The sequence below is a fragment of the Chiroxiphia lanceolata genome, chromosome 13 (genome assembly GCF_009829145.1).
Source record: "Chiroxiphia lanceolata isolate bChiLan1 chromosome 13, bChiLan1.pri, whole genome shotgun sequence".
In the NCBI taxonomy this organism is placed as follows: domain Eukaryota; kingdom Metazoa; phylum Chordata; class Aves; order Passeriformes; family Pipridae; genus Chiroxiphia; species Chiroxiphia lanceolata.
Genome location: NC_045649.1, coordinates 1896275 through 1922358, shown reverse-complemented (window position 1 = coordinate 1922358; position 26084 = coordinate 1896275). Strand labels below are relative to the sequence as shown.

General features: G+C 48.9%; 2 protein-coding genes across 9 annotated transcripts in view; both read right to left on the bottom strand.

Annotated features, from left to right (window-relative positions):
* The window catches only part of CNOT1 (CCR4-NOT transcription complex subunit 1), a 55116-nt gene extending 37657 nt beyond the window's left edge, over positions 1 to 17459 (bottom strand). For 3 of the 7 annotated variants that reach the window (XM_032700779.1, XM_032700780.1, XM_032700781.1), the window contains exons 1-12: positions 17335 to 17452; positions 11596 to 11872; positions 7983 to 8090; positions 7207 to 7305; positions 6642 to 6710; positions 6485 to 6539; positions 5929 to 6132; positions 4452 to 4620; positions 2424 to 2550; positions 2019 to 2129; positions 690 to 860; positions 22 to 149 (exon numbers count right to left, since the gene is read on the bottom strand). In XM_032700779.1, coding sequence (XP_032556670.1) covers positions 22 to 149; positions 690 to 860; positions 2019 to 2129; positions 2424 to 2550; positions 4452 to 4620; positions 5929 to 6132; positions 6485 to 6539; positions 6642 to 6710; positions 7207 to 7305; positions 7983 to 8090; positions 11596 to 11697 — 1343 coding nt within the window. In that variant the 5' untranslated portion in view covers positions 11698 to 11872; positions 17335 to 17452. Of the gene's footprint in view, positions 1 to 21; positions 150 to 689; positions 861 to 2018; positions 2130 to 2423; positions 2551 to 4451; positions 4621 to 5928; positions 6133 to 6484; positions 6540 to 6641; positions 6711 to 7206; positions 7306 to 7982; positions 8091 to 11595; positions 11873 to 12110; positions 12130 to 16344; positions 16365 to 16833; positions 16930 to 17334 lie in introns of those variants that run through there. The other 4 variants (XM_032700774.1, XM_032700775.1, XM_032700777.1 and 1 more) reach the window with 4 other exon arrangements.
* Positions 17460 to 18334: 875 nt separating this feature from the next.
* SLC38A7 (solute carrier family 38 member 7) lies at positions 18335 to 25345 on the bottom strand. Of its 2 annotated transcripts, XM_032700836.1 has the most exons (12): positions 25247 to 25287; positions 24241 to 24432; positions 23623 to 24063; positions 23183 to 23381; positions 22958 to 23102; positions 22745 to 22843; positions 21969 to 22026; positions 21513 to 21627; positions 21143 to 21290; positions 20859 to 21058; positions 20543 to 20597; positions 18335 to 20448 (listed from the first exon to the last, which is right to left on the bottom strand). In XM_032700836.1, exons 3-12 carry the CDS (start codon positions 23887 to 23889, stop codon positions 20346 to 20348), a joined length of 1389 nt encoding a protein of 462 aa, XP_032556727.1. In that variant the 5' UTR covers positions 23890 to 24063; positions 24241 to 24432; positions 25247 to 25287; the 3' UTR covers positions 18335 to 20345. The 2 variants fall into 2 exon arrangements, with proteins under 2 accessions (XP_032556727.1, XP_032556728.1); XM_032700837.1 differs by lacking the exon at positions 24241 to 24432 and having other exon boundaries at positions 25247 to 25345.
* Between the last annotated feature and the right edge of the window lie 739 nt (positions 25346 to 26084).

The following is a 26084-nucleotide window of genomic DNA, read 5'->3' as shown; positions in this document are numbered from 1 at the left end:
AGCAGTTGAGAACAGGATTACCATGTAGCAATTTCTCGATTGTCATCCTCTGGTGGTGCCTTCAGGATGTCTGTGGCAACAGTATGGCAAGGGTAGTCAGCAAAACAGAAGATGTCAGGGTTTATGAGGGAATGTTGAATGAAGGAGAGCTGGAATTAAAAAAGACACCAAAACCAGTTTAGATATTTAGACTTTCAGGTTCCTTCCACTTTATCAAGTGACACATTTTTGAGAATGATGCAAATCAACAAAGCAGCAGAGATGAGCCAAGCTTTACTACCAGTGTGTTTTACGTAAGACTGAACCTCACACTTCTCCCAGGATTTCTGAAAGTGATGGACACAGGTATGCTGAGGGTACTTGTTTGCACAAAGCTGTGGCCTGTTTGTGTAACCAGGTACAAACTGCAGAGCACTGCCACCCAGCAGCAGCTCTACCCTCTGCTGCACTACACAGCAGAACTCTGCTAAAGCCACGGGTGCTGTCACAGTGCACAAGTGACCATCTCCTCCCACACAGTGCAGACATTGGTGAACTACAGGCTGTACTTCAGTAATACACCTGAGGCCTTACCAGCCAAGGCCTCAAATGGGGCTTTATCTTAAAACTCACATTACCAATCCACCAACCCAAGAAATTCAGGAACTCCGCAAACTCCACTAATACAGCAGAAATGCTGGGACACTCACCTGGCCCTCTGCGTGCTTCCAAGGTCTGTATATGGCATTAACTGGAAAAACTTCCATCCCCAGCCCTCTCTGGATGCCGAACACCACGATATGCAGGCCCTTGCTGTCACGAATTTGAAATCCTGGGTGGTCCAACTCATACGTTACTACTTTGAAGTCCAGGTTGGGGTTCTGCAACCAGACAAACAAGGGGGGTCAGCCTTGAACATTATGATCCTCAGTACTGTCTTATAAGAGCCCCTTCTTCATCAGTATGTTATCCAGCTTAACATCCACTCAACTTTTACCTGAAAGCAAGGGTTTCTTTTTAAAAAGAAAAGTATTTAGACAGTTGTGAGAATTTGATGCAAGTTAGTGTGTGAAACTAGCTTGTGAGATTGCACTTGCCCAGCACGACAGTAGCTGTCTATCCTTCCAAACATCTCATTAACAAGTTTTTAAAAAACCCAAACACATTGCTCCTTTCTTAGCATGCAAACTTATTCCTTTATCAGGTTTCTGTGTGCCTTCTAATAAAAGGCAGAAGGGTCTGACCTGCTGGCAAGCAGAACTCGCTTCTCCTTCTGCAAAATGTAAACTGCAAGTCCTTGAAAAGCATCTGCTGCATTTTTCAACAACAGTGTGAAACAATAAGGATGAGAGAGCTTGGGAGGGAACCGTGGTCATTGTGGAACATAAACCACTCACTTCAGAGACAGGTGAGCAAAAATACAAAGCTAGTTGTATGGCCCAAGGTTTAGAAAAAATAATTGACCCCTGTATACTTTAGAAGGAATATACAGGAAAAAAAAAAATCACAAAAAAATAAGGCAGACCAAAAAAATGGGACTCACATTTATCTGAGTTAATTACAAAAACTGCTGTTTATAAAGTGGTGGAAAAACTTTCCTGTTTCTAAAGCATCCTCATACGCAAAAAGCTTTACAGCATTGGAATGAGTGGCTACAAAAATAGTTTCATTTTCATCATTTATGCCTGCAGTGAGAAGCTTTTCAAAGCAAGGTGTCTGATGCACAAAACATTCCCCTGCCAGAAATACGTTGAAACGCAAAACCCCTCAGAGAACACATGCTGGAGTACGTGGGAGCAGCGTGGAATAAATCTCAAACTGCACCCAAGTTACTCATTCAAGCAGCTTTTATTTCCCACAATTCCTCAAAATTTTCTTGTTCATGAGGAAAAAAACCCCAATCACTTTAAGTACAGTCACACTAAGGAGATTCAAAGCTATTCAGGCTGTTGGAGCTTAGAAAGCTTTAAAAATCACACTGAGACACGTCCTGCTTTCAGATATTCCACGTAAAGGACCAAGATGCTCACAACACTTACCAGCTCTTTAAGAACATCAATCAAGACCTCCACATTCCAGGTATGGGCTTGGGTTCCATCACTCTTATCCTTCCCATCACTCCAAATCCCACTGCCAGGAGCCGATATAGACTGCAAGTCAAATACACTGAATTAAACACTAGTTAAAAACAAAGGAGTCTCAACACCCACTGGCTACAGAACTCCCAGCACTGGGAAGGTATAATGAGAAGTTCAGACCAGTACTGACACCAGTTTTACACTTCTGAGAATCTTTCATTCACTCAAGTATTAAACACATTTGCAACAGAACTCATAGAAGTACAAGTCCCGAATAACACAAGCAATTGTTAGATTACTAGAGGCTGGCATTTTAACTCCTCTGTTTCTGCTGAAATATAATCCCCAGCCCAAGAGGCCACTCACTTGTAATGGAATCCCGTCCGTCAATCCCGAGTGAGTGCGAGCCATCATCCCCAAAACTCTGGCGACCTGGGCAGCCGTGACTTCCCGGACCCCAAACTGCATGATTATGTTGCGACATTCATCAACACTAAGATGGCAACAAAACACAAAGAGCTTGTGAAAGCAGCTTTCACCGTGGCACAGCGGAGAACAGACAGAAACAAGGCCTGTGAGTACAGTTGGGACCACACACAGATTGTTGGGAGAAACTAACTTGAGACTAAAACTCAACTTCAGTCGTGTTAGCCAAATGATCCAACATAAAATTCCAGGACAATCAAGAAGAAAAATTCAGTAGAGAGTCCGTGCAATTATTTCCATGAAACATTCTGTGCCACGTTTGCAGTTCAAAGCCAGGTGTACTGAAGTGACAGGGAGAGATGTTTCACAGACTGTGCTCTGTCACAGCAAAGGCACAGGGTAGGTTTAGCACTGTTTCTGCCTAAAAGCACTTCCACGTATTGACCTGTGATACAGAGCTTCAAAGACTCAAGTTTTCTGGCAGCTAAAAGTGAAACAAAGGCTTTGAGGACGCACACATTTCAAAACGATGATGTGCCCTGTTCAAAGGTAAGCTGTGAACATTTGCCTTTCAGGCTGATGCAAGGCATGGCATCCCTGAGCAGAGGTCACCAGCAAAAACCTTCAAGGAGCCAAAAGAGCAAACAATGAGCAGGTGCTCAACTTTCAATTTTAGAACTGAAGGCTTTTTCTGCCTTTTTTTTTTTTATTTTGTGAACACTTCATAACTAGGCCAATAAGATTTATACAGCATCAATACAGATATAAACTGTTTTATTAACAGGCACATGCTAACAAAGGAAATAATTTTCAGTATCTTCCAACACACTTACTGTGTTTTTACTTCATGGTTTAAACAAACTCATGTTAATACCTCTGAGATTTGATCACCTCTTAAAAGTAGGCAACAGTCTGTCTCTTAAAATACAGAATCATTTATTTCTAGCTTATGCTTCCTAATGAATTTCCTTTACAAAAACAGGTTAGGTTCATACTGAGGGCTAAGACTAAGGCCCCCTTCAAAACCAGCCACACACTTGCAGGCTCCTGTTATCACTACCAGTAGCAGAGCACTACCCTAAATCCTGATAAACTGCATTCAAAAACTGAGCTGGCTTTGTGCAGATAGCGGGTATACAGCAGGAAGTTAACCTTTAATATATTCAAATTAACTCCTCAACAGACAGCTCCTGACTGAAGTCTACCTTCTCCCTCCTCTTTCCTGGTAACTGCTTCAATTCACACATGTATCTAAACAAGTCCAGAAATGCCCCTCTAACCTTTCAGACTGGGGAAGGAGCAGGAATACAGGACACTACTGAAGATGTGGGCAATGCATGTCTACCAAAATACACACCAACACAGGCTGAGACAGCTGTATCTTTACCAAAAGAAGCCTAAGCAGGCAAAGACTGATGCAACTGTCAAGATACTCCATCAATTTACTATCCTAATTAGATTCTACAGTTGAAAATAATCATTACTGATCAGTTGATCAGTACCACACTGGTCAAAACACAATATAAACAGAAAGCCACTGCTGCTCAATGCTCTCAGTGAGATCACCTTCAGTTCTGCTGTAACTATATGGACAGTGAGCTAACAGGAGTCTGTCACAAGAGCACAATTCTTCCAAAAATCCAGTAGGATTGAGTTGGAACTCATGATTATCCAGGCAGTTTTGTTTTCACTTAAAAAAGGATGATGGTCAAATTCTAATAAAACCTTCACAAGGAATATGCATCTTTTAATGGAGCACTTCTTACCATTACAAAATCCTACACAGATGTATTTTACACTTTAGAAGAAAGCAAAATATAAAACAGGAATCCAAACAAATGACCTCACAATATTTACTGAGATTGCAGTTATTTTAGTACTTTAGGTGTTCTTTACCTTTTGTCTCAAGAAATAGGAAAGAAAACCACCACCACCCAAGATGCTTGAAAATTACATTTTCCCACAAACCTTGCACAAAAGCCATAGCCAACTTCTTGCATGAAATCTGCCAGAGAACTCTCCATCATGGTTTTGGCTATCCCTCCAGAATCAGGCAGGATCCTGTCCATTAGAATGTCCCGTTTTTCAGGGTATAGAAGTGGTGCAAGCACCACAGGGCAACGCTCCTGGGGAAAATCTAAAGGCAAGAGTAACAAAAAAGCGTCAAAAACCCCAAAACAACAGTTGCATGTAAAAGGTTATTCAAAATTATTCCACTGCTGTGCTAGAGTTGCCCTGATCCTGCAGGAATCAAGAGGGTACTCATGCATCCCTCCATCCCACTCTCAGTTCTCTAATGGCACCTGGATATTCCTAAAGAGCAAGAGTACAGACTAGACTAGGTTCATACAGGTTCACTGCAGCTGGTGTAAGTTTAGACTTAGATTGTCACTAACAGTCATCCAAAAAAAAAGCACAGATCAGGAAACAATACAGCAGTCCACCAAAAGCCTCTCCTCCAAGTCAGGAAGCATTAGGAAACAAAGGATCTGTTATTAAGTCTAAGAAGTACAACAAACCTAAGCCAGGCACTTGGGCGTGGAAAGAGAAGATATTCACTTTTCACTTCTGGAAGGTAAAGTTTAAGAGAGACAGGTAACAAGAAGATGAGGTGTGGGCATGGGAGTTGTCATCTTGTGGGTGGGCCTTCCTGAGACAGCACTGTCTTTAAGATGATACACAATGTCTCCATACCCTCCAGGGCCAGTCAGGGAAGAGTTCCCAATTTCCCAAAGCAAAGTGTCAGGAATTTCAGAAGCTAATACACTAATGAGTTATATTTAAACAATAAGAACAAGTATTTTGCTTTTGTATACAGGGTACCTTCCTCTAGATCTGTGCAGAACCAAGGAGTGGGTTAATTTAAATTCAGTTATCATCTTGAGTTCAAATCCTCCCTATTCTGATAGGTTTACAGCAAACACTCATATTGGAAAGGAAGAGACTACCTTATAGATAAGGTGCCCTGCAACAACCATTGTAGCTTCCAGGAAATGAACCAGAGTTTAACTCACGAGCACCTCCCTCCCTCACTGTTCCCTCATGGATCCATATCCAATATAAACAGCACAGTGCTTCAAATGGCCATATATGTTCTTACACTTTACACTGTATGGGGTTTCTCAACTACAATGCACTGTAGTTAACTCCTCTGGTTAAACCCAAAAACACCAGCCCATACAAGACTTGAACATCCCCTACTTCACGTTTATTTATCAAACTTTTCAAAAACATGAAACCACATTACTGCTCACTGAAAGCAAAACAGTACATTATGGTCAATGCCAGAAAAATGTTATTTTTCTGTCAGTTCAGAGCTATGGAAATTTACTGAGTTCTGCCTCACCAAGCTCCCCACAACTTCAACCCTCAGCACTGATGGCAAGTTATGAAATTCCCTTCCAAAGTTTGCATCCAGGCAGGTTTCCTGCACAGCACCACTTACCTCTACGTAATGTTTTGAGGAAAGCGTCAATCTGCTCCTGTCCTACCCCAAAGGCTCCCTTCTGCCCAAAGAGGAGATGGGAGAGGAGAAGGTGCAGGACCTCTATTGCAATATCTTGGAAGCCACCTTCTTGATTTCCACTGACGTCCGCGTCAATGTAAGAGCGTAAGAGATCCGGGAGTTTCTGTTTGATAAACTGGGCAGCTTTTGGAAACAAAAAGAGGCTCCAGTCAACACCTGGAATTCCTTTTTAATAAGAAGATTCATGGGTACCATTCTCTTAATTTGTGTTTGCCTCAACAGTTCAGATTTATATACTCCAGAACTCAAATATTAATGGACAACTAAAAGTTATGGCAGTACCTTACGTTGATTCATTATCTAGCAAGTCATTTATGAAAGGGACCTTCAGCTTCATACAATATGACTGTGTCAGCTATTGCTCACCACTAATTGCAAGCTCAGGCCAGGCAGGCACATATCTACCCATCTAGAAAGCCCAGTGCTGAAAGAGAAAAGGGTGGCCCTGCTGCAGCACTTCAGGAGCTTCACTTACCAAAACCTCGTAGATCTGAGCTGAAAGAGTTCAGTAAAGCGAGACCAAAAATCACCTACAAACAGGAATAAATGCTGTAGTAAGGGGCATCATCCTTTCTAACATGCTTAGTAAAAAAAAATACATTAAAATATTTTTGAAATAAGTGTTCACCTACCTCTTGAACTTTACTTAATTTGATGACTTTACTCAATTGGGCAAATAAATGGGGTGAAGGCTTTAGACTCTGAAACAGGCAAGAAGAGTTAAATGGAAGTTGTTACGGGGTTAGTCTCATTTGCAATGTGCCAGGCTATCTAGAGTCCATTGGCAAGTTTGGAATATTGGTAACTATTCTGCTGTAGGTTCACACAAAGCTTATATGGCCAAACAAACATCTTTCCAACTAAACTAAAAGCTTCTTCCATATACCCCACTCTTTCATTATCAAATCACTATCATGGCTTTCATACAGAAATAAACAGGAGCACTGATGATTTATTTTTGTTCTGGTGCCACAAACAAGACGTAAAATACCGACATTAGATAAAGCTTTAAAATTAGTTTGCGGTCATTCTGAGTGACCGACTTGCTTAGTTTAACAAAAAGCCCACACCAAATGGGTAAGCTCAATTTTTGAAGATTTTTAGTACAACAAGGGAACACAAGGGAAAACCAGCTGGTTTCCTACAGCCCAATTCAGTGCAGCTGCTGACAGTGGGATCCCCGTGGAGCATACAAACCTTCTGATAGTGCAAGGGATTGTCAATGGCGTAGGACAGCGTCGAGATAAAGTTTGGTTTTGTAATCAGCGACGCACACTCCTGGATCAGAAATTGAGTCTGAAAAGAACAATATAAATTGAAGACTCACAGTTTTGTAACAGGACAACAAAACAAAACTACTGTCCACCTCGTGTAGTAAAAGTAAACAATGATAAGATACGTGTAAGTGCCCAAATTCTCACTAACATTAACTAGCTTCTTTTCATTCAAGCTTCCTTCAGGTTTGTTTTGCTTTTAAGACAAAAGTGATAAAACATTCTCCATCACATGTGAAGTGTTTCATTTTTTTGTAATCATCCTCACACGTTCAACAGAATCTAAGAGTATTGGATTCATGTTTATGAGCTAAAAAGTCTGTGGCAAAATTTTTTAAGGATGAAAACACTCCTGCCAATAGACACAGTCACCAGGAGAACTGTCAGTGGATTTGGACAAAGTTTTAAAAGACACAGAAAGGCTTTCACAACAGAGCACTTCATGTGGTAGAAAGAGCAACTGTACTGATGCTATCTGGGTTTTTTTCCAGATCAAGAGATTGCAAGAGTCAGATATCAATAACTTATTGTCTTCTGACTTAATACTGGTGAAAGGTGCTTGCAGTTGAAAGGCCACAGATCAGAAGTTTGTTTGAAGCTACTGCTTCTAACCTGCCTTTGTGCTTCACATGGATCAAATCCTTCTGCAGATTTTTAACAACCAAAACTAATAAACAGATGCCTCAGTGCAAACTGTACCTGATGAAAATCTTTGCCACTGCTTTTACCATCGCCACTGAAATCCACGTGCGAGAATAGACAGCGTAGTAAATGCCTGTCTGCCTCGGGACCGTGCCTGTTCACAATCTGCAAAAAAGTATCAAAGAAACCAGCTGGGTAGCAAACAGTGATTACAGAGCAAGATCTGGGGCTGGTACCATGGATACTTCCAGTGGTTAAGTCATCTACAGTTTCAACAAAACCGCTGAGAATGTTCCTTTTTAATGAGTAACCTAAAAGCCAAGTCATTAACCCAACCGGCATAATAAAAGTATAAATGAAGAGATAAAGAACCCAGACACAAGTCACTGACACAGAAGCCACGCATTTCAGGGGGAGTATTTTTAAAAAACGAAGTAAAACCGGTTTTTGAGTCACCCAGAGGATGGTTTCAAGCTTCTCTGCCACCGAAGCAGCCCAGAACCCACAGTGCCATGGTCTCATTTCCCCCACTTTTCCCCACAGCTGCAGTGCCTAACTCCTCCAGAGCACAGCCCTGGGACAGTGTGCACCTCTGTGCTATGCCTGTGTGGCAGGAACCTATCCAGGACACAAACCACCAGACAGCATCTTCACTGATCTTGCAGGCAGCTTGTACGTTGTCTCCTGGCTGTGACTGACTTGACTGCCATTACTCCAGGGTCTTTTAAGGCACAAGGGAAGTTTTTTCTGCCATCTAAAGAAAAAAGTTCATCTCAAACTTGCTCATTAGCAAGCTTTAAAAATTGAAGACCACATGCTGGACACTTGCAGCTGAGACCTTTAACCAAGTCTTCCCCAGTCATTAGAGCTCATTCAGCTGTATCCAATACCTGTCAAAAACAGGTGATCTACATCTGTTAATTTTCAACACCATCATTCATTACTAAATCTTAACAATATCACACTCTTGTTAGCACCCCCTACCATTAGCCTTAACTCTTGGCTACAGACCAGCTCATCAGCTTGTTGTCCGAAGCAGCTCCAGATTGTTTCAGAGCTTATTCATTTCTTTAAACCCCATCTAAGAACACAGCACTTCTTGTTTTCAACAGAATCCATACTGGCAGAAATTTGAAGTCACATACCCAATAGCAGCTTGCCTCTTTTGTCCAAAGAGTAGAAGTTAATGACAAACCCAACTTACATCTACTGGCAACATTTTCCTCATTGTTTCCTCCTTTCTAGCTGCAGGACACACACATGTGCCAGCACAAACCTGCAGCTGTGCCTCTGGCCTGCCTGCCTGCACCCAGCCCACTGCCTACCCCATCCTGAGTGCCCTTGTTCTCTGGTAGTTCCTTTGTGCAGAGACAAACAGGGCTGCTTCAGGCTCTGATGTTTGTTTCCATCTCCATTTTTCTACTGTTACCTAAGACACTGTGCTTCCCTTTCCCTCACAGCCTGCTTATTCCAGTGGCTGCCAAGTTTTGTTCTGCTGCAAAGGAACTTCCAAGTCAGATCCAGCTCTGCCTCTTGATAAGAGGCTACAATACACATGTCTGTGGTATGTCAGTCCAGAGTTATGGATATACATTTACAAGACAGTGTATCCACTCATAAAATAAGATCTAAAGACTCATTTTTTACCACAAGGGTGTCCCAGCACTGGCACAGGCTGCCCAGGGAGGTTGTGGCGTGTCCATCCATATTCCTGGGCAATCCTCTCTAGGTGACTGTTTGAGCAGGAGGTTGGACCAGGTGACCTCCACAGATCCCTTCCAATCTCAACCAGTCTGTGATTCAGGATAAAGTTTGAGCCACTTGCATTTGGAATTATCACACAGTTGGATTTTGTTTAGGCAAAAGCATGATTGGATCAAAAAATAACTGTGTCTTTCTAGATTCAGCAAGTTTTGCTTTCCTAGATGAACCTGTCTGCAAAGCCCTTCCCTCCTCCCTGACCAGGGTCTCCTTTCCACTCCTTTAAAAAAAGGAGACCACAAAAACTCACTTCAGAGGAAGCCATCCTTTAGAATTTGTGTCTGACAAATGCAAAAAAGGTTCTCTTCAACATATATTTTTTTAAAGCATAATTAAAGCATCACCTCTGTTAAATGACTACTGACAGCACATCTGCAAAGAAATTAGTTGCTCAAGCTTTGCCACTGTTAAGCTTGAGTGATGTATTTAATGCAAGTGTCATTTTGGAATTGTTATTGTCACAAGTGACCAAGTATGGATTTCCACATCTGTACATGCTTAGATGGAAGCTCTGTAAACTTGTGTGAATCATGCTCAAAATTTACACCAAACAGTGTACCATGAGACAGACTTACAGCATTTACAGTCTCTTCAACTAAGGAAAAACTGTATTAGCAACCACAGAGGTAAAGCAATACCAGGAGAAAAAGGAAAAAAAGACAGTGGATTAAGATGATTTTAGAAATTCAGTCTTGAAATCCTAGATCTGTCTTACAACTCAACCTACACAACCCAGCCATTTCCACACACCAGGTTCCAGTCTCTCACCACAGTGAGTGGAACAGGCCTGGCGTGAAGGGTGAGGGACAATCTGCCCGTTTAAACCTCCAACTGAATGGCAGATCAACCACATCTTCTCCCAAATCAAAGCAATGTTTACTATCCTTTACCCAAGTGTTCACCTGACAGATCTGCAAGTCATGCTTCAGTCACACCTCGCTGCAAAAACCATCTGTTCAAAAGCACAGCAGTGATCACAGATAAGACAGTGGACTACTGAACTTGCAAAAACATGGGAAAGTTACAGAAGTTACAGGAAATCTATTCCATCTCCATGCCCTACATTTAAAGCAGTGAATCACCCTCCTCTCACCTCGAGATAAGCAACAAATGCACTTTTACAGATAACAACTGTTATCAGAAACTCACACTGCCTAAGCCCTCTGGCCTTCTGATCTGATTCAAATCGCTGCAGGATCAAACTGCTGGAGGAAAAAAACCATTTAAGTGGCCCAGCTGTCTGCTGGGAACTGAACTAAACCAGTTTCTAAAACTGGCTCAGTAACATTCACTTCCTCCTAAGCACTCCTCTGTGGATAATGCTTTTCAGTCCACCCTGCTAGTCAGAGCTATTTTTAAAAAGGTCAGTTAAAGCAGAATTCTTGCACAAATCACAGATATATGGGTCTCAACATACAGTTACTCTGCCAGGGCCAAGACAATCAGCTTGGCTTCACAACAAGCCACGCTTCACTGAATGAGAAGAGGGACAAAAACCTTCCACCTGAGGTAAGTGAAAGCATTCAGATGTAAATTACCACATATTCATGCTTTCAGTGCAACATCTCCAAATGTGTATGTTTTCCTTCCCCTCAGTGTTCTGTAGAATGTCCAAAACTTGAAAGATCTAACCTAGAGGAGTTAGGAAAGCTTTGCTCCAGGAGCAGCAGTTAATCCTGATATTCATCTACAAAGTTAACACTGGTCTGGGCTCCGAGCTGCTGTATTCCATGACAGATGGACCAACAGGAGTGTCAGACACGCACTGGGATTTCCAACACCACAGAGAACAGTCCCAGTAACACACCAGAGCACCGCAGAGCACAGTTCAAACGAGAAGAGAAACTCCGTTCAACACTCCAGTTCTCTTTCCAACATTTATTTTGTAGCACCGTCTCACTTTACTTACATGCTGTATTTCCTGCTGGCTGGCTCGGTAGTTTTTCTTGGTTAAATTGTCCACCAGGTAGCTGATTTGAGACAAGGCCAGCGAGAGCGAGTCAAGATTCATTGCTGGTTGGGGCGGAAGCAGGCGGCCGAGCCCGGCGCAAAATCACCATTATTCCCCTTTAGTCACCTCAGAGACAGGTCAATTTTTTTTCCCCCAATTAGCCTGTATTTGTTTCTGTGTTACTTTCTTCAGCTCTTCTTTCTCAGTTGTCTTCGTCTGTTCTGAAACATGGCACCTGAAAAAAAAAACAGTATCATATTAAACTTCAGTCACATAACTATGCCCAGAAGGAAAAAGAAGTACTATCAAGTTTTCACAACACAAGCTTAGTTGTTTCCACACTACCCAACCACATTTATTTGTTTCTGCATTTTGCCAGTCTGAAAGAGCCAGCAAACAGCTCAGTGAGAAGAATGACTACCCTTTCAGCACTGTGAGAAAGAAGAAAATGAGATGAATAATAAATTAGTTACCACACAGCAACAATCGGAGGTCAGAGTCATTCAAAGCATCGATCACAAGTTTATATAAAAAACGTGCTTTTACCGTCTCCTCAATATTTTGCCTCGGTACCATCCAAGCAGTATTGCCTCAACCCTGCACACCAAAACAAGCAATTGTGAATGAGCAACACACAAAGAACTGCAATAAACTAACCCTAACATTTGGCTTATACTGAAACAGCTTTCCAGTGAGCTACAACAGCAGAGCATGCCAGCTTAATAAATTTCTATGACAACACAAAACTTGGCACTTGACATCTCATCTGTTAAATTACAGATTGCCAATGTGACAAAACTGCATCCCAAAGCAAGTCCTGCATATCCAACAGCCTGAGGAATCTCGAAGGAAGCCCTAAGCTGCTCCACGAAGCAGCACTGTACATTATCAGAGGTAGAATCAAGCTGGAAAGTAGCTGCTTGGAAGCTCTACTTGATCAAAACACAAAGGTCACTGGGCTTCATGCCAAGAGTCTGATGATCCCTTTTTCAGAATAAAAACTACTGCCTTGCTGTCTTGGCTCTCTGGCCAAAACCACCAGTACACGATTTCTGCCTCATCATGGAGATGGATCACCCGGGTGATGTGTTCTCTTGGCACGAGGAACACCGAGGGCAAACCAGTGCAGGCAGCAACTCCTGCAGCAGCTCCGAGGGACACCCCTCCTCCTGGGAGACCCCAGGGAGCGGCCACAGGCAGCTGGATACAATTAGAACTCTTCTCCTCATCTCCCTTTATATTTCATCCTTCACACTTAGAACCTTATTTGACATCTGCCTACATTTCAAAGCATCAGGAGCAACAAACCCTATCAGAGACAATGAAGATCATTCTGCTCTCTCAAGAAGTTTATTATATTAAATAAATGTATGTGTAAACTATTTGTAAGGAAAGCCAAATGAACCGACTTCCAGACTTTCATTATGCCACAGTAAAACCCTGCCTAGAAGTGATGCAAGATCCTTCTTATGCAATAAAACTCACATCTCACGAAGAACAAATTTTGAAGCAGTAATACTGAAAGCATTCTTCAATGACAAGGCAGTTGGGGCTCTGAAAGAATTTCAGGGCACGTCTAAAACTGCAGTGAGAAGAACTACACAAAACTTCCATTTCTTTTTAGTACATCTGACAAGCTAGAATTCATTACCTTCACACACACTTATTTAAAAGGCCACTGACCGTGAAACACCTTTGCAGAAGGGAGGACTGACACAAAAGTTTAAAAACATTCCTCAGTAGCACAGTATCCGATTTTTTTTTAATTTTTAATAACCCTAAAATTCATCTTTTGGAATAATCCAGAAAATGTCACTGGGCATGGCAAGTACACGCTTTCCAAGACAACCTTACTGGCAAGGTTTAACATACGTGGCCAGTATGAAGCTTCTGTGAAACATTTGTTAAAATTCAAGCAGACAGACCTTGGCACAGTAATTGCACCTACCAAAGCCAGTGAGGGGAATCCAGTCCCAGCAGAGCACCAGATTTCAGCAACCAGCCTGAAAAAACTCACAGGATGTTCGAAGCAGGACTCAAGAACGGGACATAAAGCAAAACTTCAACTTGACTTTTTTTAAGGCAGTAACAGAATTTCAAGAGTTTGCTCAGACCAATACAAATAGTACAGCAATTTACACCTACTCCACCTAAAAATCAAGCTTTTTGGTATTGGAATTCTCGAGTTGGGCTCAATCCATTATCTGATCCTCCCTGCTACCCTGCAGAGCAGGGACTCTGACCGTCCCGCCCTCCTATTAGCATCTCTGTTGTCTCCCCAAAAAGCAGGGACTACCCTCTCAGCATGCTTTGATTGCATGGAAGCACAAGAAGCTTTGCCACTTTCCAACTGCAAAATCTGGCAGTGCTACCGGAGAGCCCAAGCTGGAGGCAAAATGGGATTTTCCCTTTCAAGGAAGCAGAACAAGAGCCTGAGCAAACACGGCGACTCAAGGACAGAACACAATAGCTGAGGAAACAGCTTCTCACTTATGCTCTAAACATATGGATTGCACGGAGTGTATCCCGACACACGGCAAACCCTGACAGCTCCCACAAGCAACACATGGAACAGCATTTCAGAGGTTCAAACAGCACAACTTAGCAGAGTACACAAAATCCGAGTAACCAAGGGAATCCTGCCCGGGAAGCAGAACTGCACAGGTACTCCCTGGTCATTCAGTGCAAGGCTAAAATTCAATTACTAGAGCACTGATTAAGAAAGCTATGAATGCTATGTGGAGCAGCCTTTATTTTTAGATGCATATATCCTTTGTGGGAATGAATCTCCCTACACCGGCCTCAACCATTCAGGAAGCTTTCAGTCCATGGGACAAACCTGCCAGATTCAGACAAGTCAGGCTTCAGTCACAGGGATTTTATCAAAAAAAAATTTAGATTCACTGTCAAAATTAGCTACTTTCAGTCACAGATCCTATATTACAGTAATGGATTAAGATACCAGACACAGGACTCGGGAGCTCTCACAATATTACCACTTTATATTGTGCATCACAGTTAGAAAATATTTACCAAAACCTACAGCATTACACAGCCTGAACACACTCTAAGGAAAACAACGAGCCATCAGCAAAAAATTTGGCATTTAAGTAGATTCTTTTCAACAGCAGAGTTCTGCTGGGTTATTAAAACACAAATGTGATAAAATTTTAGGCATGAATTCAAGAAGCACAAAACAGAAGGCCAATATGAAACCAGCCATCAAGTGTGACAAAGACACTCCCTATTAACCAGAAATCACCAGGAGTAACTAAGTCTTGATGCTGAAGTTGACAAACTTGAAGTCTCCCATAAACTCAGGAACAGCCTTACAAAGAAAGTTAATTTCAAAATACTTAAAGCTGAACTTTGGAATTTTTTTCAGTATTTTGCAGAATTAACTAACCATTCCTGCTGTGTTTCAAGAGCTGTAACGATTTTAGGCCACACATGCTGCATGTGGAGGATAAAACAGCTCAAGTAACACAAACACAAATGTGTTCACTGATTAGGTTCTAAACTCCTGTCAAAAAACATCACATAAAACATGCTGAAGGGACCACTGCTAAACCTGCTCTTCAGAACTGTCTCTTACTCTCTTTTCAAACCCACACACAAACAGAACACATGGAAGAGCAGCACACCTCTCCAGAGCCCCACATGGGAAGCAATCCAAGGGAGAAAGGAGGGTTTGAATTATACTATATTTTAGATTTCAGGACACCTACCATTTTGAAATCTTCTGAGAGAAAAACCTTGCAGTGTAAGGCACATTAGCAGTAAAATAAGTTCCAAATTAGTTTGACCAGTTCAAATGTAGGTGTTTACACACAGAAAAGCCACCTGAACATGCTATGTACTGGAAAGCTGCACACAATTCCAGTCAACTGGAAGTCACAATGGTGTGGCTGAACTAAGCACCAATATTGTTCCCATACACTCAGGCCAGCTGAGTTTCAGGTTTGGAACCTACCTCAAATGCACCACACATGCACCAAGCATGACATGGCTGCTTCAGGCATCTCACATCTCAACCTGGACAGTTTAAAAAAAAAAAAAAAAACAACAACCCCAGAAACTCTCACTTCCCACTTCTTCAAACATTGCAGCATAAAGTTTCTGCTGGAGGAAAGGAAAGGAGGGACCTGTTCTCAAAGGCTTTGTGCTGTTTTACCATCCAAAAAGTGTTTGGAAACAGTTAAATGGTATTTTAAAAGTCAAGGAACTGCAGTATAAACAGTATGGATGTTTATAGGAAAAAGAAAGATAAATCTAGCTAAAATAGTGATGTCCTCAACCAGGATTCTCAGTGATAAGAATGCTCAATGTGATTTAGTGATGTCCCATCAAGGGGTCACAAAATATCACTGTCCTCTATTCCTAAGTTATGTTTACACAGTTTCTCCCCCACTTACTCAGCTCAACACCAACAGCAGCCACTTCAGCACCAATTAAAACAAATTAAATATCTCCAAAGAGGAGGGGCAGGTAGACAGCAAGCTGGCTATGAGTGGTTTGGAGACACCAAACCAAAAGCATCAACAGTTAACAGGGAACTTGAAAGCAAAAGGGCAGAAAAAAAATCAAGGCAACAAGCCTAGAAAAGACAAGCAAGCCCATTAGCAACTAAGTTTGCTTCCTGTTTAGAAGAGTCACCCCACCTGGACTCACCCTACCTATAATTTCAGCCAATGCCAAAGTAGTTACCTTAGAAACAGGAAGCACTTCAGTTGTGTGCACTAAGAATGATTTGTCAGGGTCACACCTGTTTTGTTACCTGCTTAAAAAAAAAAAAAGCTCCTGAGAGCAGATGCCATGCTTTATTGCAACAAGTGGGAACCAGTCTGAGCCCATGATGTATCAACATCAAGGGGTTGTGCTTTTAGTACTATCGCACTTCTGCTGTAAATACAGTCCAAATTGCTCATGACATGTTGAAATTAAACTATGGCTACTCGCTAAACCTCTTGTTTAAGGAGCAAATAGTACTAAGCCAAGTTACAGAACTACTGCAAAGGAGGCATTGTACCGATACAGGATCTGTCAAAACACCCAACTGTTGCTATTTCTAGTTTCGAATTAAGCAAGTCCACTCCACTGGGCAGCGCGTTCTTAACTGGAGGACGGCGGTGAGACAGATTTCTTCCATGTGGTCCGCAGGGAGGTTATGTCACCGGATTATTTACTACCGCTCACTTTTTCCGTGCTTTCTGCGGGCAAGTCACAACAACGCCGCTCTCCTACCGAGGCCGCCGGGCCCGGCCCGGCTCGGAGCGCTCCGAACTCCACCTGTCACCGCCGGCGTCACACGAGCCAAGGGGGAGAGATGAGAACGGCCCGAGAGCCGGCGGCTTCCCCGCCACCTCGCCACGCCACCGCCTCCCCCTGCCCCGAGCGCCGCGGGCCAGGCGCACCCGCGGGCTTCCCTCTCGGCCGCTCCCGCCGTCGCTCCGCGGCGGCCGCAGGACCGGGCGGCGGGGCGGGGAGGGCTACGGGCGCCGCAGGGCGGCCCGGGCCGGGCGGGCGCCTCGGCCGGCCTCGCTGACCCCGCGCACCCCGGGCCGGGCCCTCGGCCCCGCCGCGGCCACACCGCCCTCCCCGCCGCCCCCGAGCACCCCCTCCAGTGCTCCCCCCCTCCACTTCATGCCCCCCCACCCCGCCCGCGGGGCACCGGGGCCGGGCGGGCTCCGCTCGCACCTGGGCGGTGTCGTGAGGGCCGGGCCGGGGCCGCTCGCGCGCTGCTCTCGCGCCGCCGCCGTTCCGATACAAAATGGCGGACGGGGTCGCGCGCTCGCGCCGCGGCCTTTCCCCTCCCCCGTCCTCTCGCGGGGAGGGCGGGGGCGGGCACGCGGGGAGGGGGGGGGCGGGAGGGCGGAGCGAGAGCCGCGGAGCCCCGCCCCCGCGGCGCGGGGCTTGCCCAATCAAAACGCGAGGCCGCGCGGGAAGCGGCCAATCAGCGCGGCGCGACATCCGCGGGGGGCGTTCCACCGCCCCCCGCGCGGGGCCAGCGCCGCGCGCCATTGGCCGGGAGCGACCGCGGGTCCTTCCTCTGCTCTCGACCAATCAGCGCTCCGCTACAGGGGAGGGGGTTGGCCCCTCTCGCCCCGCGCGTGCGCGCCCGCGGCCAACCCGCGCTGGCGGGGCCGCCCAATGAGCGCGTGAGGGCGGGGCGGGAAGGGGAAGTGGCGGCAGTGCCAAAGGGCGCGCGGAGTTACGGCGCGGGGGGTGCCTCACCCCCACTCCCGTGTGGTGGTACAGCCCCGGGAGCGGCTCCCCCCCTCCCGCTGCTGTGGTACGGCCCCGGCGCTGCTCCCCCCGCCCCACCGCGACATGGCGGCGGCGGGTCCCTCACAGTGCCCCAGCCGCTCCAGGGGCCCTTTGGCCCCTCTGCCGAAATTCTCCCTCCGTTTGCACCCTCACGGCTCAGTCCCAGAGAGGAATGTTCCCTCAGCCCCTTCCCGCCCGTCTCAGCCACCCTACACCAGCCTGCCAGCCCTGGGGTGCCCACAGGGCCTCCCCCGGCCCTGGGTGCGAGGACACCCCGAGGGTGAGGGTCTGAGGAAGGCGGTGGGACCACCAGCCCCACGCCATCCATCCCAAAGCTCAGAGAGCTGGGATGTCGTTTGAGGACACGACTCTGTCCCCGAATCCCGCCCGGCAGCGTCCCCCTCCCACAGAAACCACCTCGTGCTGGCCGCGCACGCACCACAACATCACTTTTATTGAGTCCAAGCCCCTCCGCTTTCTGCACGTATAAAACACACGTTAAAAGGCCGGTGTTTGTAAACAGTCAGGGGAGCAGTAAGGCAAACAGGAACAGCCACAGCACCTCCGGACCTGCCCTGCCCTCAGCCGTGGGTGACAACAAAGATGTGGGACACCATGTCCTCCTCCACTCCGGCCGTGGGACCTCCTCGTGCCCGGCACACCTTTGGAAAAGCCAAGGCCACAAGACCCAGCGGGTACCAAACCCCTCCCTGTCTTGGTGGGGGACAGGCACTGGAGGGCATTTTGTGGTTGGCACCTGCTGAGCCTCCAGCACCTCTGCTGTGCGCCGTGGGAGGTGGCTTTGTGCTCCCCACATCCAGGAGGAGTGCACATCTTCTTTATGCCAAAGGGTCCCCCAAGCCCCAGCACCTGCTGGTGGAAGGGGCCTGGGAGGCAGCTGGTGCCATACCAGTGGGGGTTTTGCTGGAGCCTGGTTTTGTCAAAAGTTGAGGGCACGGGGGCTGGAGGTCCCTTGGAAGGAGGGACCTGTTCCCTCACAGCGTTCCTCAAACATTCCTGCTGTGCTTGGGGCTTTTCTTCCTCCTTCCCCATCTGGATCTCCCTGTCCTATCCTGAGCAGAGATGGGGAGATCCCCATTTACACACAGAGAGTGTTAATAAGGAAAAACCAAAAGTTTCCACATGGGGAAGAACCCAAATGCTGTCATCCCACCTGCAGCCTCTGGTTGCAGAGGGAGAGAGCCATGGTGAGAAGTGCAGGAGCACATGCCATGGCTCACTGGGGTTCCCCCCATGACAGCCTGGGCTGCTTCCAGAAAGATGCTGGAGAGGAAGGGCAAGGTTTTGCACAAGGATGGCTGGACCCTCCTCACAGCTGCAGCAATAGGGACACGTGAATTCCTCCCTCTCCCAGGAGTTTAGTAGCCAAACAAGGTCAAAAGAAACTCAGAGACATAACCAGAACCGTTTGCTGTTGAGGTTTAACTCCCCCAACCAAATGTGCAGCTGGGGGAGCTCCTTAACCCAGCAAAAGCAGGAATGAAACAATCATCCAGGCAGCAGAGGGACAGCCCAGAGCAACACCAGCCACAGGGAGTGTAAATGACCAAGGGGACAATATAAAACAGATTAATACTGACTGCTTTATCTCCAAAGCATCCCTTAAAACCTACACCTGGCCCAGTCCCATTCCCTGGACACCTGGAAGAACAGGATTGGAAATCCGGAGAAGAGCTTTGCTCTAGTGTAGTGCCTTCAGTAGCTCGATGCAGTCACTGCAGCTTCTCTACTGAGTGATCAACCTCTTGCAGGGAAAACACTGCATTGGTGCATCCCTACCCCAGGGTCATCCTGATCCCATCCCCCCACCCCCCAAAAAATCAGGCTGAAGGCAACAGTCCCCCTTTGTAGCAGGAAGTGCAGCCCAGGCAGAGGGGCAGGAGACCAGTGAGCTGAGCCACAGGAAAGCAGAGTTCAAACCAAACATTGACACAGAAGATGACTACGGGGGTGTCACCCTGTCTGGTAAACATGATTACTAATTCCCTTTATGCAAAACACTCTTTCTCCCTCCAAAGTTGGGAGAAGAAGGAGTTTGAGCTGTGGAGAGGAGCTCCACCAGCACGGGGGTACATGGATGAGAGCAGCTCGGCTTCACAGACCCCAACCACGACCCCTTAGTGATGCCTGACAGAGTGATGTCCACCCTGAGGGACAGAAAGGGCTTGCCCTGGACTACAGGTCCCCTTGTAGTGTTGCTCTGGCTTCACCAGGGAGCCAGGGCTGAGAGAAACCTGACTGCCTGGTGCCTTAAGACAATGAAATACGAACCACCACAGGGCTTGTTCAGCCAAGCCCCAAGTTACAATGCTCCTCTTGGATCTTCCCAACATGCCAACGTGCTTTCTTCCCACTTCCCTTTGGTCCTAGGGGGAATCTGCGTCCCCTCAGCAGCAGCAGTGCAGTCCAGCCTGGAGAAGTCAGGCAGTGAGATCCAGGAAGATGGCGTTGGCAGTGGTCTGTCCGAAGATGAAGGCTCCGAGGGTGACCATGAACACCCCGTAGCTGACCTGGGCCCACCAGCTGTGGATGCAGGAGGACAGGGCACATTTTACAGGGGACCTTCACCCCCATACCCACAGGGGAATGGGGGAGAGGGAAAGCACATTTCAGTTACCTGATTGCCCTGGTTTCTTGGATCTCGGAGAGCTTGGCTTGAATCAGACAGAGCCCTGAAAGGCAGGGGAGGCAAATTAGACCCAGATGAGGACTGTGCCCTGGGGACCGAGCAGACATCCCACAAGCCAGGGAGCCACACTCCCTGTTACAGAGCAGAGTCCAGTCAAAATAGTTGGGCTGCCAACCGACATCATGCCACATTTTTGTCCTTCTCTAAAAACCTCCTGATTCCAGGCACCATCCTGTTCCCTCCCTCTTCAAGACACAAGGCCAAGAAACCTCTGCCAGCCCCTGAGCATCCCAGGATGCCCTACCTGGGAAGACAAAGATGAAGCAGGCGGCCAAGCCCCCAATGACAGAGATGACTTTGCCGATGTCAGGGATGAAGAGAGCCAGGAGGAGGGTCAGGAGGAACCAGCTGATGGTCTGAAGCAGGCGCCTCCTCCGCTCCCGAACCACGTCCTCTTCCACCGTCACCCCGGTGTAGCGGAGCCAGAGACCCTCCAAGACAGCCCTGTGGGCACAGACCCAGGGCAGGGGGGTTTCTCTGTGCTGCTCCTCCTGCCCACACCAGCCCCTGCCTTCCCCCAGTGCTCACCGGCCACAGAAGTGCAGGATGGGGTAGGATGTCAGCACGCAGAGGATGATGAAGGCCCGGGCCAGGGCAACAGGGATGTCATTGGAGGGGTAGGACATCAACACGTCCTGGTCCACCCCAGCTCCAAAGGTTAAGAAGCCACAGACACCTGCCAGGAAGGGAGCAGTCAGCAGTGGACAGGGAAAAGTGTCCTGCACTTGTGTTTGAAGGACCAGACTTGGATGCATATAGCACAGGGCACACTGCAGAGGGGGTTAGATGGACTCCCATCCCTTCCCACTCTTGCTGACCAGAGGGTCCCTGCCCTCCAGAAGCTCACAGCCTCTCCAAGGACTGTGCCACACCCATGTGGTACCACCCCCTCACTCACCAGTGCCCGTGTAGACAAAGAGAGCGATCACCATGGCTACCGTCACCACTGCCCCCCAGGTCTTCACCTCTGGCTGCTTCATGCTGTTAAACACGGGCACGCTGCTCATGTGGCACTGCCAGGACACAGAGACATACAGGGATACATGATGGGCTGAGCCATGCAGCACCCCACTTGTGATATCCCAGGCTTGTTGTGATATCCCCCCAGGTTTGTCACTGGGGAAGAAAAAGTGGGGTGACAGCCTTCCCTGGACTTCCCAGCTGGGGGAAAATGGATCCGCCTCCATCCAGAGGTGGTGAGATGTTAAAAAGGCTTCAGCCCTCTGCCAAAGCTGTGCAGTGAGCACATGGGGAGGGTTTTAGCCAATCACCCAGGGGAGCATCCCTGGATCACGCTGGTCCCCAACCCAAGCAGCAATGGCATGGAAAGGGAGTGCTGGGCTCGTGGCCTTACCTGGAACCCAAAGCAGATGGTGGGCATGGCATTGAAGACAGCTGTCCAGGTGGAGGGGCTGGTGGGAGAGAAACACCCACCAGTCAGACCAGGGCCCCCTGTGCCCCCCAACCAGTGCCCAGGGGAGGATGAGCTGGGAGTACTCAGTGTCTGCTGTTATTGCATTCCCCCACCCAGCATGATACCACTGCGCGGAGTGAGTGTGACCTGGCACTCCCTGAAAACCAGGGCCTTTCCTGAGACAGAACTAGCCCAACCTGAGCATACAAAAGTAAAAGTATCAGTAAAAAATAAGGATCTAATTGGGCAGCACAGAAAACTGGTCTAACCTTTGCTCTGCCCAAAAATTTCCATTGCCTGCACTGGCTCCAGAAACATGCCCACACTGCGAGGGAGGGAACAAGCCACAGGGGCTGTGCTGGCCAAGGAAATACCAAAATTATCCCAAAGTAAACACAGCCCTTATTGCTGGGTGAGCACAAGCACTGCACAGGGAACTCAAGGCCCGGATGTATCAGAGCTAAAAGTCAATCAATGCTCCTCAAAACCTGCAATGGAGCTGTGGGGACCTTCAAGAGGTCCTCTTCATCTTCCTCATCACCTGTTCCTCTGAAACATGGAGAGGTGCAGCCACTTGGGAGCTTAAGGCAACATCCCCAGGTCCAGGGATGAGACTCATGAAAGATTTGTAGCCCTTTGCAGCCCTCGCTCCCACACCCCTGCCGGGCTCTGCAGTGTTGAGATGGCACCACCAGCATTGTGTCACTGCCTCTCACCTGGTGGGGATCTCCACAGGCACCAGCTCCTTGTCAGGCCAGATGTACTTGATGATAATGACGGCCGTGACGTACCAGGTGCCGATCACGCTGAGGGAGCTGCGAGAGAGGGGACAGGAGACCATCAGTGCTCTGCCTCCCCACTCTGTGTGGTTAGGTGGGTTCTGGCTGGCCTACCCCAACTCCCAGCCCTGGAGGGCTCTCCCCGCTGACCTGGCATATTTTTGGAAGCCGATCTCCTTGGGGATGGAGAGGGGCAGGATGAGGAGGAAGGCGGTGATGCTGATGGTGAACTTGCGGTCTGTGTACCAGGGGCTGCTCCCAGCTTCCTCGGGCTCCTTCACCAGAGCAGCAATGACTGTGGGAACAGCCAGGGCAATCAGGTTGTCCCTTCCAGCTGAAGGGACAGCAACCGGTTGCTCTGTGGGACACACTTACTCTTGTCCTCCTGGTCTCCGATGATGATGAGGAAGGCGATGCAGGTGCCGAAGGTGTAGACGGCGATGGCCACCTCGCAGAGCACACCAGGCACCTTCCCACAGACAGCCCACACAACCTCCTGGTAGGTCCGCTCGTTGCTGGCCTGAGAGCAGTATGCCAGAATGACCAGACCTCCGATGATGAAGATCAACATGCACTGGGGTGGGGAAGAGACAGGGAGGGGACACTGAGGCAACAACATGACACGGTCCCCAAAGCCACCCTGGGCAGCCACCCCTGAACACACTGAGCATCTCTGGTGTGCCTCACCCAACAGAGCTTCTTCCCAGCAGCTTGGTCCTCCCTGAGCCCTTTCTGGGGCTCCACATGTCCCTCCCGTGCACCCTCCCAGGATGGGACGGGGACTTTAGGGGACTTTCCCTTCCCCACCCTCTCACCATCTGCAGGGTGACGCCGGCAGCCACGCCGCCGGCCATGCTGAAGGCAGCAGGGAAGTTGAGCAGCCCAGCGCCGAGGGCAGCGTTGACCACGATGAAGACAGCCCCCAGAGCCGACGTGGCCCCCAGACCGTTCCCTTGGCTCTCTGCGCTCTTGGGCACCGTCTCCACGCTGGGGCTCTGCAGGAGCCTGGCCCGTTCCCCAGCATTGTCGCTCCACTCCCAGTCCTTGTAGTCGCTGTTGATGCTCCCGGTGCCCTGAGCCATCGTCCTTCCTAGGGTGCCACACGCCACTGTCCACGTCCCACTAGTGGTCCTGCACCAGGCTCAGCCCGTCACCTCGAGGAGGGTCCTCTGCCAGCACTGGCTCCATCAGGCAGGGAGGGCAGCAAACAGGCAGGCTGGGATGCAGCAACACGGGGGTCAGGCACTTCCCTGCTCCTAGAAGGGGATGAAGAAGGACATGGTTAAGTGTTAGTTAAATTACCTTAACAAGGGACAACCTGGGCATCAGATGGAGGCACAGGGAAAACAAGCTCCCTGGGTCTCAGTTTGGGGGGGGGGGGTAACAGCACGCAGGTGTCCTCACACCAGCAGAGACACAGCAGGAGAACTCACCTCTCGTGCCCCAGATCCAGGGAGAGGACACTGCTGCTGCCGGATGGGGGACTGAGCCCCACCTCTGGGGCTGGGGAGCTGCAGCCTCACAGCAGGACTTGCCTTTCTGTGGGCACGAGACCCAGCGTCACGGCTTCCTGATTTCCAACCCCAATTCCTGCAAGCTCTGCAAGAGCCACTGTGCACGTGATCCTGGGTAAAGGGCAAGGCTGAGCTCAACGGGAATGACCCATATGTGCAGCAGGAACACCATGTCACCAGGAAAAGCAGGACTGGCCCCTTCCAGTGCACGCCCAGGGTGAACACCAGCACATGTCTCAGAAGCTTTTGGACCTGAAGATCTGGTGTTTCCAGCATCGCAGCTTTTGGGGATGGGACAGCCCAGATCTCATCCCAGTGCCTCCAAGCTGGAGGAAATCAACCCTCACAACCTGTCAGGGCTTTGCAGGGACCTAGACGGCCACGGGAAATCTCTTTTCAAGGGAAATATCTTTTTTTTTTTTTTTTTTCCCATAGACGACATCTACAGAGACTCTTCCTGCCCAGCCCACCCTTTGCTTCTGGGCTATTTAAACCCTGCTCTTGTGCTATGAATCCTCTTCAAAGATTTCTGGGAAAGGTGAGGAAGGGCTGCCCTTTCCCCCTGGGCGGGAGCGTGGAGGGGACGGGCCGGTGGGTCTGCGTGGGCTGCAGCTCCCACCCGGCCGAGGATGCTGCAGGGGGTCGCTGCTTCTCTCAGGGCCGGGGGAGGATACTGAAGGGTCCTTTCCCCCCAGGCAACGCCGCCATACTCTGACAACCGCAGACCCCGAGAGCAGGCGTTTCTCCGAGGGTGACTCGACAGCCCCGGCGGCGCCCCCCGCCCCGAAAAGCAAGGCCCGGAGCGGGTGGCGGCCACCCCGCGCTCGCAGGGGATGTCCCGGGGGACGCGGCGCTGTCCCAGCGGGTCGCGGGGCTCCCCGCGTGTCCCTCCACCCCCGCAGCCCCGCAGCCCGGCCCCACTCACCGGGCGGTGGGAGCGGACCCGCTCCGCTCGGCCCCGGTGCCGGTCCCAGCCCCGGCCGGGCTCGGCGGCGGCAGCGCGGCGGCGGCTCCGCCCTGCCCGCTGCACGCCGGGGGTTGTAGTCCGGCCCCGCATCCCGGGGAGCATCACCGAGGGGCTCCCCCTTCGGGCAGCCCGTCCCTGCGGCTGAGCCGCGCACGGACCCGCGGCAAGGAGAGGGCGACAGACAGGGCTGTGCTCCACGGTGCTTTTATTGTACAGGGAACGGGCGGGAGAAAGACCCCAGGTAGAGTAAAAGGGCAGGAGGAGGCAGCTCCGGAGCCACGTAGAACTGGGGAACCACAGCACAGGAACCCGCAGCGCCGAGGGCAGCACCCACGGCGGCAGCACGGAAAGTGGTTTATTGCACAAAGGACAGCAAGCAGCGGCTGTGGGCACCGGGCCAGTAAACAAGCGGCGTGGAAGTGTAAACCCGCTGTCAGGGAGCGGCGGGAGGCTCCAGCCTGCCAACAACGCGCGTTAGACTGGGAGAGGTGCACTAGACCGGTCCTTGCCAGCTCCCAAGGGGCACACGGCTGCCCTGGACAGGAATGAGAAATGAGGACTGCTCTGCTAAATACCCTGGTATGGCTGCAGAGGGGAAAGGTGCCAGCAGATGGAGAAAGCTCATGTAGACGCAGAGGTAATGCCCCCGGGTCTGCCTCGGGAGGCACCTTGGGCTGCCGCAAGGAGAAACCCTGTCGTGCTCCAGTGGCAGGGGTTAGCCCCATGTCCCAAGGCAGGAAGTCTTTGGGAACTTGTCCTCTCCCCAGCAACATCTACGTTCAACCCCGCAGGCTTC